Here is a 19,200-nt window from a genome sequence, read left to right as displayed (position 1 = left end):
AGTACGTGTTCACCGAGAGCTGCAGGAAGTGCAGCAATGAACAAACACATTAAAAACCGATCAGTGTTATTGATCACTGATAAATATCAGACAACAGTGAGAACTCTTAAAAAACATTTTTATTGACTGAAAACATTGCACACAAATTCTTTGTGGCCTTTTTAGGGTCATTTGTAGGTTCTCACGGGTCTTTGCGAGTCTCTGAGTTGGTTTGTGATGTTATTTCAGTCAAAGCTCTGATATATTACCAACGAGCATTAAGACCAGGATTCTTTATTAAAGGTCTGAATCTTTTTGGTCATGCTGAGCTTCCTTGTTTAACGGTTTGTGTTATTTTGTGAGAGCTTGCGCATCATTTGTGTTGATATCTTTGCTAAAGTTGTATTATTTGGTAGAATTGGTTTTAAAGCCAGCTTTTATCGTGTCCGTATGGCCACGCGGGCTCTTGCACTTTCAGTAGTTTCATTCGAGCGTGGTGCAGCTCCGGGTCTAGTTTTTCTCTCGGAGTGACACCTCTCGCCTCTTTCTTCAGAGCAGCTAACAGCGCGAGCTAATCCGGCTAACAGCTAACGGCTAGCTAGTGGCGCTATGATGGCGGAGCTGGTGCAGGGACAGGCCTCGATGAACCAGCCGGGGCTGAAGTCAGAGGGCCTGGCCGATGTTTTGCAGCGGGCCCGGCAGGTAACAACTCCACCCGGGCTCAGCCCACACCCGTTCCGGGCCGAATCGGGTCGTTTAGATCGAGCCAAAGCACTTTTATCGGAATTGTCCGTGTTTTGCTGCTGCTACTCGAACTTGTACCACACACACACACACACAGTTACACTCACACACTCCGCAGCATGCTAACTAGCTAGAAGCAGCTCGGAGTTGGACTTGTGGCCGCTTGTGTAAACTTTTCCGGTGCTGACACGCTCCGGGAGAGAGTTTGGGGGGAGTTTGCCGAGCTGTCACCCGGAGGGGAGCGCGCTGGGACGGCGGAGGGGAGACGAGGGTGGGGGGGAGCGGGAGAGAAGTTTGGCCACACGTGTCACTCCGCCAGCGGGCAACCTGTTGGGCTGCGAGGGGCAGAAAGGACGCGGGTCACCGGGGTTACTGCGCCTTCTGCCCCCGTCGAGGGTCTCCTGCAGGCCGGGGGGTGTCTGTACCGAGTCCTAGCGGTTAATGGGGGAGACGGGCCCCCTCCCCCCCCAGGCTGCTGTTTACTGTAAGTTGGTTAGAAAGTAGGCTGGCGTTACGCAACAGCCTGAGAGCCATATACAGGCAGGAGGTGTGTCTGCGCCTATAGACAGACAGGTTCACCCTCCTGTGTCTGCGTGCACCTCACTCTGCACTTCTGCCTGCGTGCACCACACCTAAGAGTCAGCCTCAGGTAAACAGACAAGTGAGCGTACCCTTTAAATTGGCACCCTGACCTCTGAGTGCCACCCCAGCCAATCACAGCCTGCTCCCCCAGGACTGACTGAAGAACTCCTCCAGGCACCGGTAACTTTCACCTGAAGACCTGAGAGCTCACAAAGTCACAGCGAGTCTGTCCGGCGATAGTTTCCCTGTTAATGGGTCTGTTTTATTGGACCAGAAACAAGCCAGTTCCACAGGTGTGTTCCTCCAGGTGTCACTGCGGTGACCTCAGGTGTGAGGTGCACGCAGTCTGCAGGAAGTTGGATCATTTGTGTTTTACTTCCTGTTAGTGTGTTGTCTCTTAAACTCCCTTAACTCTCAGCCACACTCTGTCACACTGGGTAAAAACATCCGTCACTGCCCGCTAACACCTGGCCTGGGGCGACGCTTGGTGGGCGATGCAGACTAACCAGGCGCAGTCCTCCGTGTACAGAGTGCTCGGCGACTTCCTGGCAACCACCAGTTGCTAAGGAAAAATGTGTTGAGTGGTTGCTGCTTGTCATCGCGTAGAATTGGTCATGAAACGATGCTTTACCAAAAACCTCGGTGCGATTGCTTTGGTTACCAGCACGTTGATTCGATCGTCTGTAGTTTACATGCAGCCAACCTGTCTGCAAACTCTCACAAAGCGAAGTGTCTCAAACGGGAAATGTAGAACGCTCGTCTTCAAAGTAAAAGCTGTGCTTTTTGTTAGTGATAAAGGATGACTTTTACTTTGAAGGCAAACGTTCTACATTTCCGGTTGGTGTCGCAGTGTATTTAGCGTCTTCCATCAGCCAGCTCGCTGATTTGATGGTGATTAGAATTCCCCCCCCCCAAGTCTGGTCAAAGTTTAGCTCCACCCTGTTCCTCTGATGATGGTTTACACCAAGCGAACCTCCACTAAAGAAACTGCAACACCTCCAGCAGATGGTCAGGAATCACACACTTCGCCTCTCATTTACTACGTAGGAAGTGATGTCACAGTGTTACCATACTGAACTGTGGAATCACTTCTTCTTTTTGAGTGCAAGTGCTGCTGCTGACCAATGAAATCATGCTCTGGAAATGTGTGCACTGGTGATGTTAGCTATGTTGTGCTAACTCACAACGTTTGTGTGTATGTGTGTCAGATGTGCAACAGATGTGTGAGACATTTAAAACGTGACTGGATTTTGAGGTTTGTGACTTGATGTTTGTGCTGTCAGCGTTTAGCTCCCTCTCGGTTTTTCGGCTGCTGGACTCGTGGCTGCTCTCGTGTTTTCTCTTAATGAGTAAATTTGTTGATGTGTTCATCCTGAGAGCAGTCAGCAAGCTCTTATTTTGAAAAGTCAGTTGTCGTTAACCAGTTGTCCCTGGTCCTTACGAGTAGGGCTGGGCGATATGACCCAAAATTCATATCTCGATATTTTTTAGCTGGATGGCGATATAAGATATATATCTCAATTTTTTTTTTTTTTTAAAGCCATAAGTTAAGAACAAAAAGAGAGTTCTTAGTCACACTGTGTCCCAGATGTCACACGGGCACTTTTATTTACATACAGCGTAGATGTACATGAAAACATTACTCAAAAATAAATTATCAGCATTTATTAAATAATCATGCTCCATAAATAAAAGAAAACTGTTCTTTTTGTGCATAACAAAAAGCTCACAATTGTGCAGTCAAAATGTAAACTAACAGACGCTGAGCATAATAACAAAGAGACAGATTTCAGAGCTGCACCACGTCTCTGAACAGGAGCCATTTGTGGTCCTTATACACACACAGTACGTATCACTCCGCGAGGCTCCTCCCCGGTAGCCGTAATCATCCGACAATCCATCAAGCGGTGCAGCTCCGTAGCTTAGCAAAGTCATATTAAAACATTTTTTGACAGATTGCTGAGCGCTGTGTTCCACATAAAATCGGTTCGCGGTCAGTAAGCACAACCAGAATCCATACATAGGGCGCACTGTCGAGTTTTGAGAAAATGAAAGGATTTTAGGCCGTGCAGCCCGGTTAGCACGGTTAGCTCGCTAACACGTTGACGCCGTCCAGCCCCACGCACGGGGCGATCCGCGGTAACTCGCTAACGGAGATTTTCCGCTTTCATCTTGTCATTGCCTGCAGATGAAGCTATGGCGGAGGGGCAGTTGTGTTCAGTGAAGGAGAGGCGAGGCCGAGTAACGCAGTGTAGAGACAAAAGTGGACGAAAGAGAGGCAAACCTGCGGCTCCACAAGTATAATTATAACGTAACATAGACTATATCGATATAAACGATATTGTCACATCTTATATCTCGCATGAAAATATATCGATATTTTTAAAAAACTCGATATATCGCCCAGCCCTACTTACGAGTAAGTCACGACAGTCCTTCATGTCATTAGCAGCTTCTCGTCCTTTTGTTGGAGGCTTCTCCTCCTTTGTGCCGCACTCCAGGTGTGACGGTAACCTTGGTTCTGTTCTTCACACCAGAACCTGCAGCAGGTGAAAAATGGTTCATGAGCAGAACTGGGACCATTTGGAGAATAACGTGGAGAAGAATGAGTGTTCGAGCTCAGGAGAGGCGGTGGGGGAGCCTCTCCTGAGTGTGGAAATCTCACCACTAATGTCAGTAGATTGGAATTATTTAAGTTCTGTTTTCTTTCTCAAAGTTTAAGGGCATAATCTTCGCTGTGTTGGCTGCTGAAAGACAAACAAATCTAGCTGCTGTTGATCTCCAGTGAGTGTAGGCTTTCAGCCTGCTGTGTACCTCAACTGTCCAGGTGTGTTTACTCTGGAGGCTATAACACTGTCTGAGAGTACGATACGAGCTCACTTCTGTCCAATGACGCTGTTTCTAGCCTTTGTTTAGCCTCAGGTAGCTTCTGTTAGCTGCTGTTAGCCTCAGTTAGCTGCTGTTAGCCTCAGTTAGCTGCTGTTAGCCTCAGTTAGGCGCAGTTAGCCTCAGTTAGCCGCAGTTAGCCGCTGTTAGCCGCAGTTAGCTGCCGTTACCGAAACTGCCTTCGAAGTGACTATAAAATAGTTGGAGTTTGATGGCTGGTGAATAAAACCTCACACGATGTGAAATCACTGGGAAAGCATGATTCTTTAAAAAAAAAATATTAGCGTAATGTTAGCAGTTGTTGATGTTTAGCTTGTTAGGTGTCAGTTGACCAGAGATGGGAGGGTCACATGTCTAATCTCCTGACAATAAGTTAGTGCAGCATTATCAGGAGTAAATGAGCACGTTTAGTGTTAGAGCCCTGACCACAGTTCAGCAGACGAGGCTTGAGCTGAGGAGGAAGAGGACGACGCCTCCGTCAGGTGTCGGGTCAGAAACCTTTGTTTAAAGTTTGCACGTTTCAGCTGAGAGAGTTTCAACGGATTATTTTCTTTACTAGCTGTCTGCGGCTCACCTTTTACAGGTAATACTGTGAGGCTGTGGAGCACTGTGAACAGGTGTGAGCAGGTGCAGCAGACTGACTCCGCCCACTGGACTATTTTTACTGAGCAGCAGATTTTTCTTTAGTCTTTATCAGGAAAACACTCAAGGTTTCCTCTGTGTGCGTCTGTCTCTCTCTCTCTCTGTGTGTGTGTGTGTGTGTGTGTGTGTGTGTGTGTGTGTGTGTGTGTGTGTGTATTTAATAGTATTTGCAGTCTGCGTACCGTCAGTTCGTCCTCTGAAACAAACAGTTTTAGCTCCTCCCCCTAAATGGCAGCTGAAGTCTTGATGTCATTCCCTGGTTTTTTGTGGCCTTCTTTATAGTTTGATGAACATTTTCTGGGTGTTTGTGGTAGAAGAACATCTATGCTGGACCCTGAAGAAGATGATGGACGTGTTGAGGAAGGTTTAGTCTCCCAGGTAGAGTTGTGACGTTTGAGCCTCACGCCTTTAAAACGGCTCCACCAAATCTTTGTTCTTCACACCAACTGTAAACTTTAATGAGCTGCAGCTCTGTTAGAAATATCTGCGCCCAGTCAGTCGAGTGCGTCTGCAGCCAAACCGGGCGCCTTATTAGGAAGCCTCCTGGTTTAGGGAGTGAGGCTGAGCTGTGTCGGCCTCTGGAAACAGGCTGCATATGAAGACACGTCGGCCTGCGCTCGGGCGGCCGACCTGCTCTAAAGCAGAGGTGCTGTTGGACTTTCTGCTGACCTGGGACCAGTTTGGGGCCTAGTCTTTATCCTGCTGTGGTTTTGGACCTGTGTACTGTAAAAACTTTACTGTTCTAATTTTAGTATCGCTGTTAGTTTCCGGCCGCTCACGTGTGCCGAGCTGCTGTGAACAGATGCAGGTGTTACAGCTGTTTCTGCCATGTTCACAGATGGTGGGCAAGCTGGGCGGAGAAGGGATGTCTCACCTCAACAGCTCCTCAGTAAGTGTCGAGCCCTCGCTGTACTACCCGGGCCAGAAACGACCAGGAGAGGATGGAGGTAAGAGGCTCATACACCCGCACTCCACCCGTCAGACTGCTCAGTGACAGGACGGCCGTGACGTTCCAGCATTCAGCGAGTTCTTATGAAAACACTTTACAGGCCGTCTGTGGATGTAAGAAGGGAAACCTGCTGTAACTGCGGCCCGACTGAAGCTGCAGTGACGTCTTTTTATTTTGTTTAATAAACGACGGCGGGAGAATAGCGTGTCTGTGCTCCGACGTGTTCCCGTGTTTGCCGCACACGTCATGCCAGTTCGATTCTCGCTGTTCGCTCTGATGATCGGCGCCGTCACATCAGCCTGACGTCTAATCTCTGTCTCTGTCTCCCAGTAGGTAACCAGCTAGCAGCCATGGGGCATCAAAGGTACGACCCGCAGCTCGTATTGATCACACTCACACACACTCTCTGTGGTGTGTAATGATGCGTGTGCAGCTTCATATTCTTGTTTGCAAATCGACACGTGTGAGGTCGTGGAGGTGCACCTGTGTTATAGATCTGTCCTCCTGCAGTCTGCATCAGAATAATCACTTATTGACACACACACACACACACAGCCATGCGTGACCAGGATGCCGATGTGTGTGTTTCTGTGTGTGTTGCAGGGTAATCACAGAGGATTACAAGGTCCCTGACAGGATGGTGGGCTTCAGTGAGTATGACCTCTGACCTTTCGCTGGGCTCTCGAACCTTTACATAGAATATGCGTGTGAACCTGGAGCTGTTCCCCTGTACTGTGCTCTGCAGGCGTCCTGGTGTCTGTCTGTAGTCTCATTTCTAGCGACCAATCACATCTGAGCAGCCTGTGGCTGTGTGCAGGTAAACAGGGGGATGGTATTTGCATCGAAACCTTTCTCACAGAGACTAAATCCTCTCCTCAGCCAATGGGCTTCCAGTCTGATGGTAACCTGCTGTCTCGGCGTTTTTACTGAACCTTTCCTTTGACTCAGAACTGTGACGGTTCTGGTTTGTCTGGATGCAAACCCCATAAGTCAGACGTTAATGTCAGAACCAGAATGTGGGTCCGAGGCGCCGTTTGGCCTCAGAAGCCTCGAGCACATCAGCTGAGCCAAGTCTCATTTTCCTTCCCGGTACCTCAGAGGAAGCAGGCTGACGTCAGTGTGTTTGACCTGGAGTCACGGTCCTTTACTTACTGCATGTACAGAAGCAGCAGGTGGATGTTCCTCTAATTACGTCTGTCCTCCTCCACCTCAGTTATTGGCAGGGGAGGAGAACAGATCACCAGGATCCAGTTGGAGTCGGGCTGTAAGATCCAGATCGCTCCCGGTGAGTTCAGCGCTCCGTGTTTTTACGTTTCCTCGGACCACGGAGAGTCCAAACTTCTCCGTGGTCCCTTTGAATTAAACGGCCTGACGACTTACCTGACGCATGCGTGTTTCTGCAGAAGGCGGGGGTCTGATGGAGCGGCCGTGTTCTCTGACGGGGACTCCGGAGAGCATCGAGTGAGTTAGTGAAGCTGGCGGAGCTGCAGGTGAAGCGACGCTCCCGCTAAACTCTGTCACGTCTGGCTGTTTTCAGGCAGGCGAAGCGGCTGCTGGCCCAGATCGTGGACCGCTGCAGAAACGGTCCGGGTTTCCATGGCGATGGAGAGGGCGGGGCCTCGGTGCAGGAAATGCTGATCCCAGCCAGCAAGGTGGGGCTGGTGATTGGCCGAGGAGGAGACACCATCAAACAGCTGCAGGTAGATTCACGTCACAGGTTCAGATCAACGGGGGGGCTCTCGCTCAAGGAAGTGATGTCACTGCGAGAGGTGAAATGAATATGACAGCTGACATGGTTCCGCTCACTGTTGGGTCTGCAGACAGACATGTTTCCAAGTCTTTGAACTTTAGATAAACAAGTCTAGTGTTTCTTTTACATAATTATAATCATTTAATGACTCAGAGTTCTTTGTAGTTATTTTATGGTAAATGGCCTGTATTTGTATAGCGCTTTTACTTGGTCCTAAGGACCCCAAAGCGCTTCACACTACATTCAGTCATTCACACACACATTCACACACTGGTGATGGCAGCTACATTGTAGCCACAGCTGCCCTGGGGCGCACTGACAGAGGCGAGGCTGCCGGACACTGGCGCCACCGGGCCCTCTGACCACCACCAGTAGGCAACGGGTGAAGTGTCTTGCCCAAGGACACAACGACCGAGACTGTCCGAGCCGGGGCTCAAACCGGCAACCTTCCGATTACAAGGCGAACTCCCAACTCTTGAGCCACGATCAGATCGTTTTCACTTTCGTAACCCTGCTGAGGAGAGTTATCTGTGCTGGCTGGTGGAGTGTGTACGTCCTGTTTAGAGCGTTCGCCATGAAATCAGGTGTTTTCCTTTTATAGAACAAATCGTGACGATCGTGAAGCAGGAACGTTTGTAGGGTCAGGACTGAGGTGCCGATTGAATAACAGGGTTTCAAATAGCAGGAAATGTTAGTGATGTTAACTGCTCTGGTTTTCAGGAGCGAGCTGGAGTGAAGATGATGATGATCCAGGACGGCCCGATGCCAACGGGGGCCGACAAACCCCTGCGCATCTCCGGAGACCCGTACAAAGTGCAGGTACGCCGGCGAGTACTGTCCAGGAGTAATCGTTCTGCAGGACGATAACTGTGACGCAGACTGCTGATTTATTACTGAGCGTCAGTGAAGCAGGAGCCGTCAAAGGACGAGCTGAGGACACCTGGAGCCACGTACAGCAGCTGCGTCCTAATGAAATGAGACCATGTGACTATCTGCAGCTTATTAATACAGGGAAACTGACCAGTTACAATCATCTAAAAAACATCCTGATCTGATTCTTTTCACTACAGATTTGCTGTAAAGTGTTTAGTGAGGAAAGATTTACCGCTGAATCCACAAAGTTTGAGGACATCCTGTAACAGGATTTGTCAGTGGAACCTACGGGCGGATTCAGGGCTCTGATTTGTTGGATCTGTCATGGGTTCCTCCGAGGTCCTGGGCTGGTTCGGTTTAGATGATCCTTAAAAGATTTTGGCTTTCAATGACAAAAGGTTACTGATCGAATTGGAGACTTGAGGTCAAGCAGAAAGTTGGTAAATATTTCGATGCTTTTTAGTTCCATCCTTTGAGGCGGGGCTAATCCCGGGCCGTTTCCTCCTGCAGGCAGCGAGGGAGCTGGTGTTGGAGGTGATCCGGGAGAAGGACGGAGACTTCAGATCGGGTCGCAGTGACTTCGGCGCCCGACTGGGAGGAACCAGCCTGGATGTATGACTTGGGCAAACAAGCGTTCCTGGGATGGTTGTGTTTAGACGCCGTGCTGATCTCTCCGTCTGTCCTCAGGTTCCCGTTCCCAGGTTTGCTGTCGGCATTGTGATTGGCAGAAATGGAGAAATGATCAAAAAGATCCAGAACGATGCAGGGGTCCGGATCCAGTTTAAAGCAGGTGTGTCATGCTTTGGCTCATTACGTGCTGAATCTTTCTGAATGTGAGCTTCGAGTCCGCTTCATTCTGCAGCTCCTATCATCACATCATCCATGAACACCAGTGAGCGGCTTCCACCATGATGTGGACGCGTCAGCTGCTTCTCTGCACTTTCCTGCTTCATCATCTTCAGTGCCGTTATTGTGAACGTCATCCTGGTTTCATCTCTGTCATATTTAAAGCTGTTAGTTTGTCCGGCTGCTTTTGGAGGAACAAACGCTCAGATTGACTTGACACACTGCCTTTCTTCTGACTAGCATTAGCTTACTAGTTGACTTCTTGATGGCTACCGTAGCAGCTAGCTGGGAACCGTTAGCTTGCTCTTTAACTTTGTCCCCATTTAATCCTCTGAGGCGACGTATTTCTTTGCAGGTAAGCTAGCTAGCATTAGCAGAGAGACAGCTCAGGCTGGTTAGTCTGATTTTGTGTTCACACCAGTTTAATCCACAGTTCAACTGGTCAGTGTGAGTTAATCATTTTATTACAGTGCTTGTTTACACAAGTGTAGAAACAGATAAGCAACGGACTTTCTGTTCACACTGCTGAGGATTTGACCTCTGACCTTTTAGATGATGGTGTCAGTCTAGAACGTGTTGCCATGGTGATGGGTCAGCCGGACCGCTGTCAGCATGCTGTCCACCTCATCAATGAACTCATCCAAACAGCACAGGTAAACACACACACGTTGGTTTTTCTTCTGAGCGGGGACCTTTGTTTATGTTCTGCTTCATGGGTCCTTTTACATGTTGCTGTTTTCACAGGAACGTGATGGTTTCGGTTCAGCCTTGCGGAGCGGGCGGGTCAGAGGTCGTGGTGATTGGACTATGGGCTCTCCTGGCCCCCTACAGGAAGTGACATACACCATCCCTGCTGACAAATGTGGCTTGGTCATTGGCAAAGGTAGGAAACTGAGTCTGCTTAGTCTGGTTAGAAAACTGAAGGTGAGGAAGACGTTCACACTGCTGTCGTTTGTGTTTACCAATGTGTTTACATTAATGCAAAGGTCAAGGTTCAAACGGGTGCCTGAAAACCTTGAATATGCTTGGATTTCAATGTTGTCTGTTCAAGGTTTGAAATGTGCGCCCTGCATGACCGCACTAACATGCTGCAGGTTTTAATGACAAATACAAATCATGGCTCAGATAACAAGGGTGCAATCCGCCTGAAACGCCTGCAAACAGGATTTGCACCTTTTCACACTGGGGCAGTTTGTGTAAGTCCGAGTGAATCATTTTCCACATTGTGTGCGTTACTCAAGATAATCATAACAATTATTATTACTATTTTTGTAGCTAGCAAACTCGTGAGATGGATGATTGACATGCACTGAGTGTGATGCCATACAGCAGCGCCAGTATAGCAGTTAGTTACGGTGATTTATGGAACATGCTGTGAACTCAGACTGAATACGGTTGTTTTCCCCCTGAACAGAATAATAATAGAGCGTGTCTCGTTTTTAAACACAATCTAAAGATCACAGCAATCTGAGGAAGTTTCACTTTAATCCACGTGAACGAAGCTGCGTTAGCTCATTGCAGCAGAAACTGCGCGACGTGGATTGGATGAGTAACATGATAATGATCTTATAATCCTGTCACTGTGCGTCTTATTTTGGTGTTTTGGTCCTGAGTGTTTGTGCTGTGAGCAGACGTCCTGCAAACATCAGTGAGACACATTTTAACCCCACAGTACCAACAACAGGCGGCGCAGCCTCATTGACTCTATTTAAAAACCTCTTACAGCCCATCAACCTGTGTGTTTGTGAGAGAGTTGGAGGTCAAGAGGGTCGAGCAGCAGCCTCCAAATTAAAAGCCACAAAGAAGAAGATGTCAAGTGCAGCGTGTTTAGACACCATATGGCCTGTTTGCGCGCGCACACACACACACACACACACACACACACACACTCTTACTTTGCACCACTTTATAGGACCCCGTGTTCGTTTCCTCTGATGAATTCTTCGTGCTGACAGTCCCCCCACACATTCAGACCTGCTGGTTGTGAGGAGCAGCCAATCACAGAGGTGGAGGATGAAGTGAGGGGCTGCGCCGGCCCTGATGATGGGTTATTAATGCAAAACTACTGAAACAGAATCCAAGAATGAAACAAAAGAAGAGGTGACCTTTAACCTCTAATTATCAGGGTTATACTCGGGGTCAGACTCAGAGCTGATCAGATCTAGCAGGCTCCACTGTGTTCATGTGGAAATGAGGTTCAGTATGGAGGTTGGCCCCGCCCCTCCCCGCCCCTGGTTCTGCTGGAGGTTTCTTCCTGTTAAAAGGGAGTTTTTCCTTCCCACTGTCGCCAAAGTGCTGCTCATAGGGGGTCATATGATTGTTGGGTTTCTTTGTATTATTGTAGGCTTCAGACTGACAGCAGCAGCTCTGAGTCGACACAGGTCCTCCTCCTGGTCTCTGCCAGCAGGTTCGTGTTTCCTGTCCTCATCTTGACCGTCCTGCTGGGACCAGCTGTACCTGTGAAGCCCCCCAGGCTCCGCGGCTAATTACACAAACTGAAATTTAATTTAATAATTTTCCCAGAATTAAGCAAATCAGATAAAATCCTCAAGTCAGGTTTAAAGTTAAAGTCGAGGTTTTCAACTTCCATTTATTTAAACTAGAGCTGGGCGATTTTTTTCATATCACAATGTTTTTTTCATTTCAGGCGATAACGATATCTATCACGATATCAGCCAAATAACTATATTTGTAAGATTTAAATGTGCCGTTGCTCACACGTAAAATGTGAAATAATCAGCAGCTTGTTTTGATTTAAATATTTATTTCCCATAATAAGTTCAACAGGGTAGATGTACTTAAGGAACATGAGACTTTTTCAGATAAATAAAGGCAAATATTGCAAACTACACAAAAGGCAGCCGCTAAAGCGTTTAAGTTTCAAAACAGAACAAACGAAACAGACTAAACTGTCAATTCCACTTAGAAACAAAATATTAAACGAACGTTGTTCCTCTCACACGCTCCTGCACACCAAATCTGGAACTACTGTCCATCATGTGTCGTCCTTTTTATCTACCTCGGGAATTTACATCGGTCATTGTAAGTGCCGTTTATATTCCACCACAAGCGGACACGGTCACCGCCTTATGCGAGCTGCATGAGGCACTCACACAGCACCAGACACAACACCGGGACGCTGCGCTTATTGTGACGGGGGACTTTAATAGCGCCAACCTCAAACGCGCAGCGCCGAACTTTTATCAACACATCACCTGCCCCACCAGGGGTGAAAGGACACTGGACCACTGCTACACTACAGTCAAGGACGGCTACAAGGCACAATCCCGCCCCCCGTTTGGCAAATCTGATCACGCCGCCATCTTCCTCATGCCAAAATACAAACAAAGGCTGAAACAGGAAGTTCCGGTTCAGAGGAAGGTCGCGCGCTGGACGGATCAATCGGTGGCCGCGTTACAGGACGCACTCGATGACGCAGACTGGGGCATGTTCAGAAACAGCTCCGACGATGACGTCAACGTGTTTACGGAAGCGGTTGTGGGATTCATCGGGAAACTAGCGGATGATACCGTGGAGACAAAGACTATCACAACGTTTCCCAACCAGAAGCCGTGGGTGGATAAAACCATCCGCGACGCTCTGAGATCCCGCACCGCTGCCTACAACACGGGACTCATGACGGGGGACATGGACCCGTACAAAGCCGCGTCATATCATGCCTGATGTCATGATGTCATGAAGACATCATGCCTCGTCCCTGTACCAAAGACGCCTCGTCCCAGTGGCCCCCAGGATTACAGGCCCGTGGCACTGACCTCCCACATCATGAAGACCCTGGAAAGGCTCATCCTGGACCAGCTGTGACCCATAGTAAGACCACATCTGGATCCCCTTCAGTTCGCTTATCAGCCTCGTCTCGGAACAGAGGACGCCATCATCTACCTGCTCAATCGTGTCTACACCCATCTGGACCAGCCGGCGAGCACTGTGAGGGTCATGTTTTTTGACTTTTCCAGTGCTTTCAACACCATCAGGCCGACCCTCCTGGGTGATAAGTTAGCAGCGATGCAGGTGGATGCTTCTCTGGTGTCCTGGATTGTTGATTACCTGACAGGAAGACCACAATATGTACGTCTCCCACAGTGTGTGTCTGACAAGGTGATCAGCAACACAGGGGCACCACAGGGGACTGTCCTCTCCCCCTTCCTCTTCACCCTCTACACCACAGACTTCAGCCACTGCACAGAGACCTCCATCTTCAGAAGTTTTCTGATGACTCTGCGGTGGTTGGATGCATCAGCAGGGATGATGAGACAGAGTACCGGGCTGTGGTCGACTCCTTTGTCACGTGGTGTGAGCAGAATCATCTGCAGCTCAACGTGGCAAAGACCAAGGAACTGATCGTGGACTTCAGGAAGACCAGGAAACACTTGACCCCTGTTTCAATCCAGGGGGTCAGTGTTGACATTGTGGAGGACTATAAATACCTTGGAGTACACATTGACAATAAACTGGACTGGGCTAAAAACACCACAGCACTTTACAGGAAGGGCCAGAGTCGTCTCTATTTTTTGAGGCGACTGAGGTCCTTCAACATCTGCCAGAAAATGCTGAGGATTTTCTATGAGTCTGTTGTGGCCAGTGCGATCCTCTATGCTGTTGCATGCTGGGGGAGCAGGCTGAGGGTCGCAGATGCCAACAGACTTAATAAACTGATCCGTAAGGCCAGCAATGTTGTGGGGATGGAGCTGGACTCCCTCAAGGTGGTGTCGGAGAGGCGGATGCTGTCCAAGATAAAGACAATGTTGGATAACACCTCCCACCCACTCCATGACATGTTGGTCAGTCACAGGAGCTCGTTCAGTGAGAGACTGAGATTACCCATGATGCACCACTGAACGACACAGGAAATCATTCCTGCCTGTGGCCATGTCCCTGTACAACGCATCCACTTAACACACTGTTTGCTGCTACAGCTACACATGTTTCTTTTTCAGCTATTTATTTATAAGTGACTTATGTATGTATGTATGTATATATATGTATATATTGTACTATTCTTAGTTAGCGTATTGTCTGTCTTGTCTTAATGTTGGTTTAAAATGGAGCACTGTAACAAAAAATAATTTCCCCCAGGGATCAATAAAGTATTCTGATTCTGATTCATATAACGTGCGGAGGGCGGTGAAAGAGGCGAAGCAGCGCTACGGGAGGAAACTAGAGTCACAACTCCAACAGAGTGACTCTAGGAGCCTGTGGCGGGGACTAAGGACAATAACGGACTATAAAGCACCAACAACCGGTATGACGAACGCGGCCGTGACTCTGGCAGACGAGCTGAACACTTTCTATGCTCGCTTCGAGGCTGCAGCTAAGGTCTCCAACAATGCTAGTGTTAGCGGCGCTAACGGCTGCAGACAGGAAGATACTGCCAGCACCGGAAACGTGCTCGTCATCTCCGAGCATGAAGTAAGGAGAGCCTTCAAGAGAGTGAACACCAGGAAAGCAGCAGGACCAGACGGCATCCCAGGTCGTATCCTCAGAGACTGCGCATACCAGCTAGCTCCTGTGTTCACTGAGATATTCAACATCTCTTTATCTCAGTCGGTGATCCCCACATGCTTCAAAGAGTCCATCATTGTTCCTGTCCCGAAGAAACCCCACCCTGCTTCTCTCAATGACTATCGCCCTGTAGCCCTCACCTCAGTAGTGATGAAGTGCTTTGAACGCCTGGTCAGAGACTTCATCATTTCTTCACTACCAGACACACTGGACCCACTACAGCTCGCTTACCGTCCAAATCGTTCCACAGACGATGCCATCTCTCATCTCCTCCACACATCACTCACTCACTTGGACACTAGAAGGGGGAATTATGTTAAAATGCTCTTCATAGACTACAGCTCTGCATTTAACACCATAATTCCCTCCACACTCACCACCAAGCTGGAGCATCTGGGACTCAGCTCATCTATGTGTCAGTGGATCTCCAACTTCCTAACTGGCAGACCACAGGCAGTAAGGATGGGCGGACATGTCTCAGCCTCCACCACTGTCAGCACTGGAGCCCCCCAGGGGTGTGTTCTGAGCCCCCTGCTGTACTCTTTGTACACATATGACTGTGTGGCCACTACCAGCTCCACCACCATCATCAAGTTTGCTGATGACACCGTCGTGGTGGCCTGATCTCTGATAACAACGAGACGGCCTACCTGAAGGAGATTAGGAATCTGGAGAACTGGTGCCAGAGGAACAACCTCCTTCTAAACGTCAGTAAGACAAAGGAGCTGATAGTGGACTTCAGCACTAAGCAGGAGAGGAACTACCAGACCCCCGTCATCAACGAGTGCCCAGTGGAGAGAGTGGACAGCTTCAAATACCTCGGAGTTCACATCACACAGGACCTGTCATGGTCCTGTCACATCAACACCGTGGTGAAAAAGGCCCGACAGCGTCTCTACCACCTCAGACGCTAGAGAGACTTCCAACTGCCCTCCAAGGTGCTCAGGAACTTTTACTCGTGCACCATAGAGAGCATCCTGGCGGGAAACATCTTAACCTGGTTCGGGAACAGCACCATGCAGGACAGACGAGCTCTACAGAGGGTTGTGCGGTCAGCTGAGCGCACCATCCGCTCCGAGCTCCCTGACCTGCACTCAATCTACAGCAGGCGGTGCTGGACCAAGGCCAGGAAGATGGTGAAGGACCTCAGCCATCCCAACAACAGACTGTTCTCTCTGCTGAGGTCAGGAAAGCGATTCCGCTCCCTGAAGACCAACACAGAGAGACTGAGGAGGAGCTTCTTCCTGCAGGCGATACGGTCTCTCAATCACACCACCACACAGTACTGACCCACACATGCAGTTCTTACACACACACTGGACTTTCTGGACTTTGGTTTTGCACAACACTGGTCACTATATTCTTCATTTCCGGTTAATACTTGTACAGCTGCTGTTATTGTGTATATATTTGTTTATATTTATATTTCTTCATACATTCTTATATAGTTCTATATTGTGTATTTTGTTGTACAGTTATTTTATTTTCAACTTTAATTTATATATTTTATCTTATTCTTCCCAGTTAAATTTACCCTTCATTCTAATTTGTGTTGTACAGTTATTTCATTTTTAACCTTAATTTATATTTTATTCCTTCCTAGTTAAATTTACCCTTTTTAATTTTTCATATTTATTTCCTATCTTATTCATAGCCTTTTCCTTTTTTGTTTTCTTTAGGTCACGAGCAGTTGTCCAAGCATTTCACTACATATCGTACTGTGTATGACTGTGTACGTGACAAATAAAATTTGAATTTGAATTTGAATTTTATTACTTCTAAAAATAAATCTTAGTTTGTTTTACAGAAGATCAGACAAAACTGACTAACTTTTGTCAACATCAACTAAACTGAGAACTAAAAGGAAATTCTCGACCTCTCCTTGTTGTATAGCTGAGCTTTTCAAACAGCTGTAACAGTTACTAGTCTGACAAAAGCCGAATGACGAATCAGCGCTTCCAGTCAGAGACTGAGCTGCACCGCTTTATTGTATTTCCAGACTTGCTTTCGGCACATTTAGAGTGCAGCTGCTCTGTTTTTGTCAGACTTGAAATAGCAGAAATACCTTCACACTACGGAGCTTCTGTGGCTCTTCCGTTCGACAATCTCTCCGGCGTTGGAACCATCGTCTGTTTTCTCCTCGGTAACCTTCGGTCGCGCTCTCGGCACACTCATTTCCTCCGTTACCCGGCGGCACGGCGGCTGGCTGCTTCCCAAACAAATACACATGTGCAGCTTGGCACTTGTGCTGTACGCAACAAGTCACGTGACGTGACGCTGCGGCTGTGATTGGTTCGGCTCTGCGCTACTTAATTTGGATTGGCTGGGTTTTTTTTTTTTTAAGAGGACAAGAGCGGTGAGGTCTATCACAATAGTTTAATTTTTCTATCGAGAAAAAGTTATTTCACAATACATATCGTTATCGTTCTATCGCCCAGCTCTAATATAAAGTCACATAGACCGACATGTCCAAGAGTGCTAAGCTAACCCAGCCATCGAGGTCATCCCCTGATTCCATGCAGCATCCTGCAACATGATTTTACTTTGAGTGTAAACACATTAAAATCCCACCGATGAATGAAGCACGTCTGTTTCTGTCAGAAACAGCAAAGAACAACAGGGTCTACTCTTTTCTACTCTGAGCGCTTCTGAGCGTCTGTCGGACGCTCCCAACATCTTCATCCGATGGTTTCCACCTGAGCTTTGTCGCGTTTTCCCAGCAGTGACACCACTGAGCCCTGCTGAAGGACTCACCACCTCTGCACAGTCCTGCTGACCCGGGGCCGCCCCCGGCGCTCATATTGATCAGCTGTGTGAATGACACCTGCTGTTTGTGTCTGCAGGTGGAGAAACCATCAAGAGCATTAACCAGCAGTCTGGAGCTCACGTGGAGCTGCAGAGGAACCCCCCACCCTCCACTGACCCCAACACCCGGGTCTTTACCATCAGAGGCACCGCCCAGCAGATGGACCTGGCTCGCCAGCTAATAGATGACAAGATCGGGGTATGTAAAACAAGCGCACCTCTGTAGATGCTTTATCTCGAAGAACGAGCGCTGACCTGCGTCTCCTCCCACAGGGTTCGGGTATCATGAGTAACGGAGGGTTCGGCTTCAGCCCCTTCACCCAGGGTCCCGCTGCACACCAGAAGTAAGAGTCCTCAGATCTTAGCGCACGCTGCCGTCACACAGCACATACGTCCGTGATCCACGTCCCTCAGAAGCAGGAAGGACGCTGCACCCACGGAGCGAGTCCAGTCCATGAGTGGGCGGGGCTGCTTTGGTGTTCTTCTACAGCGGGGGTGGGGAAGTCCAGGCCTGCAGCTTTTAGATGATCGCAGCTGATTTAAAGGAGCTCCTCAGGCCTGGAGTTCCCCACCCCCGCTCTGAGTCTGAACATCCTGTTGTAATGATAGCCAGCTGCGCTCTGATTGGCTGACTGTTAAAAGGCATTGCTAACTTCACTGCAGGTAAATGTGATACCTAACAGGTAGTTTCAGGTAACCATGGAAACTAGGGCTGGGTATCGTCACTGATTTCTGGAATCGATTCGATTTGAATCAGGGAAATTTTGCCTCAGACAGTCAGAAATATTATAACTCTGATCACTTATCACTGCGTATCTATATTTTTATATCTATAAAACAAAGCTGACACTGTGGAGGGTAAAGAGGGAGGGAGGGGGGGAGGGGGAGGGAGGGGGGGAGAGCTGTGCATGAAGTGAGATAAGATAAGATAAGATAAGATAACCTTTATTAGTCCCACACGTGGGAAATTTGTTTTGTCACAGCAGGAAGTGGACAGTGCAAAAGTTATGAGGCAAAAATTAGAATACAATAAGAATAAATACAGTACACAACTGTACAGAATAGAATAAAATACTATATACAGTAGAATAAAATAAAATAAATATACAATAAGATAAAAATAGAATACAAATACAAATACTATATACAACTGAGTAAAAATACAACGATGACAGAAAGGATTATTGCACTTAGTATTATATCGTGGTCGAAGCAAAACAGCAAAACTCAGAGTGAGTTCATGACGGTGTTTATGTGGAGCGTAGTTTGGATCAGGTTCAGAGATAAACTAACAGCTTCAGAATCGGCGCAAAAAGGGCGTGAACACAAAGCTCGACCCGCCGAAACGTCAGAGTCAGCGAGCTGTCGGCTTTCAGCCCCGAGCGTGTCCGTGCCGTCGGTGAGAAAGTCACAGCTCGCTGACTCTGATGCGTCGGCGCTGTGTGTTCACGTCTCTGTGCAGAGTCGTGTTCCTGCTCTCAGTCACTGTTTCAGCTGTTTGGTGGTTGTTGAAATGTTGTGAGGCTGAACCTGAGATTCTGGCGTTTCGGCCAAAATAAAATCGATTCAGGATTTTAATGAATCGATTTCACGCCATCCAAGCCAGAGTCGATTCTAATCG

The 19,200-nt window shown here is 48.2% G+C and overlaps 1 protein-coding gene across 3 annotated transcripts in view; it reads left to right on the top strand.

Annotated features, from left to right (window-relative positions):
• The first annotated feature begins 549 nt into the window (after positions 1-549).
• The window catches only part of LOC146697818 (far upstream element-binding protein 3-like), a 27,816-nt gene continuing 9,165 nt past the window's right edge, over positions 550-19,200 (top strand). For 2 of the 3 annotated variants that reach the window (XM_085476576.1, XM_085476574.1), the window contains exons 1-14: positions 550-681; positions 5,672-5,780; positions 6,113-6,146; positions 6,386-6,432; positions 6,996-7,067; positions 7,186-7,243; positions 7,320-7,482; positions 8,253-8,351; positions 8,916-9,017; positions 9,093-9,195; positions 9,804-9,904; positions 9,996-10,134; positions 17,618-17,778; positions 17,853-17,923. In XM_085476576.1, coding sequence (XP_085332702.1) covers positions 589-681; positions 5,672-5,780; positions 6,113-6,146; positions 6,386-6,432; positions 6,996-7,067; positions 7,186-7,243; positions 7,320-7,482; positions 8,253-8,351; positions 8,916-9,017; positions 9,093-9,195; positions 9,804-9,904; positions 9,996-10,134; positions 17,618-17,778; positions 17,853-17,923 — 1,352 coding nt within the window. In that variant the 5' untranslated portion in view covers positions 550-588. The remainder of the gene's footprint in view (positions 682-5,671; positions 5,781-6,112; positions 6,147-6,385; positions 6,433-6,995; positions 7,068-7,185; positions 7,244-7,319; positions 7,483-8,252; positions 8,352-8,915; positions 9,018-9,092; positions 9,196-9,803; positions 9,905-9,995; positions 10,135-17,617; positions 17,779-17,852; positions 17,924-19,200) is intronic. The other variant, XM_085476575.1, reaches the window with a different exon arrangement.

Source organism: Copadichromis virginalis, linkage group LG12, assembly GCF_057382275.1.
Source record: "Copadichromis virginalis isolate Kocher_CV1m ecotype Utaka linkage group LG12, C_Virginalis_male_GT1.1, whole genome shotgun sequence".
Lineage (NCBI taxonomy): Eukaryota > Metazoa > Chordata > Actinopteri > Cichliformes > Cichlidae > Copadichromis > Copadichromis virginalis.
The sequence above is the reverse complement of the archived record's forward strand: the minus strand, read 5'-3'. Positions and strand labels throughout refer to the sequence as shown.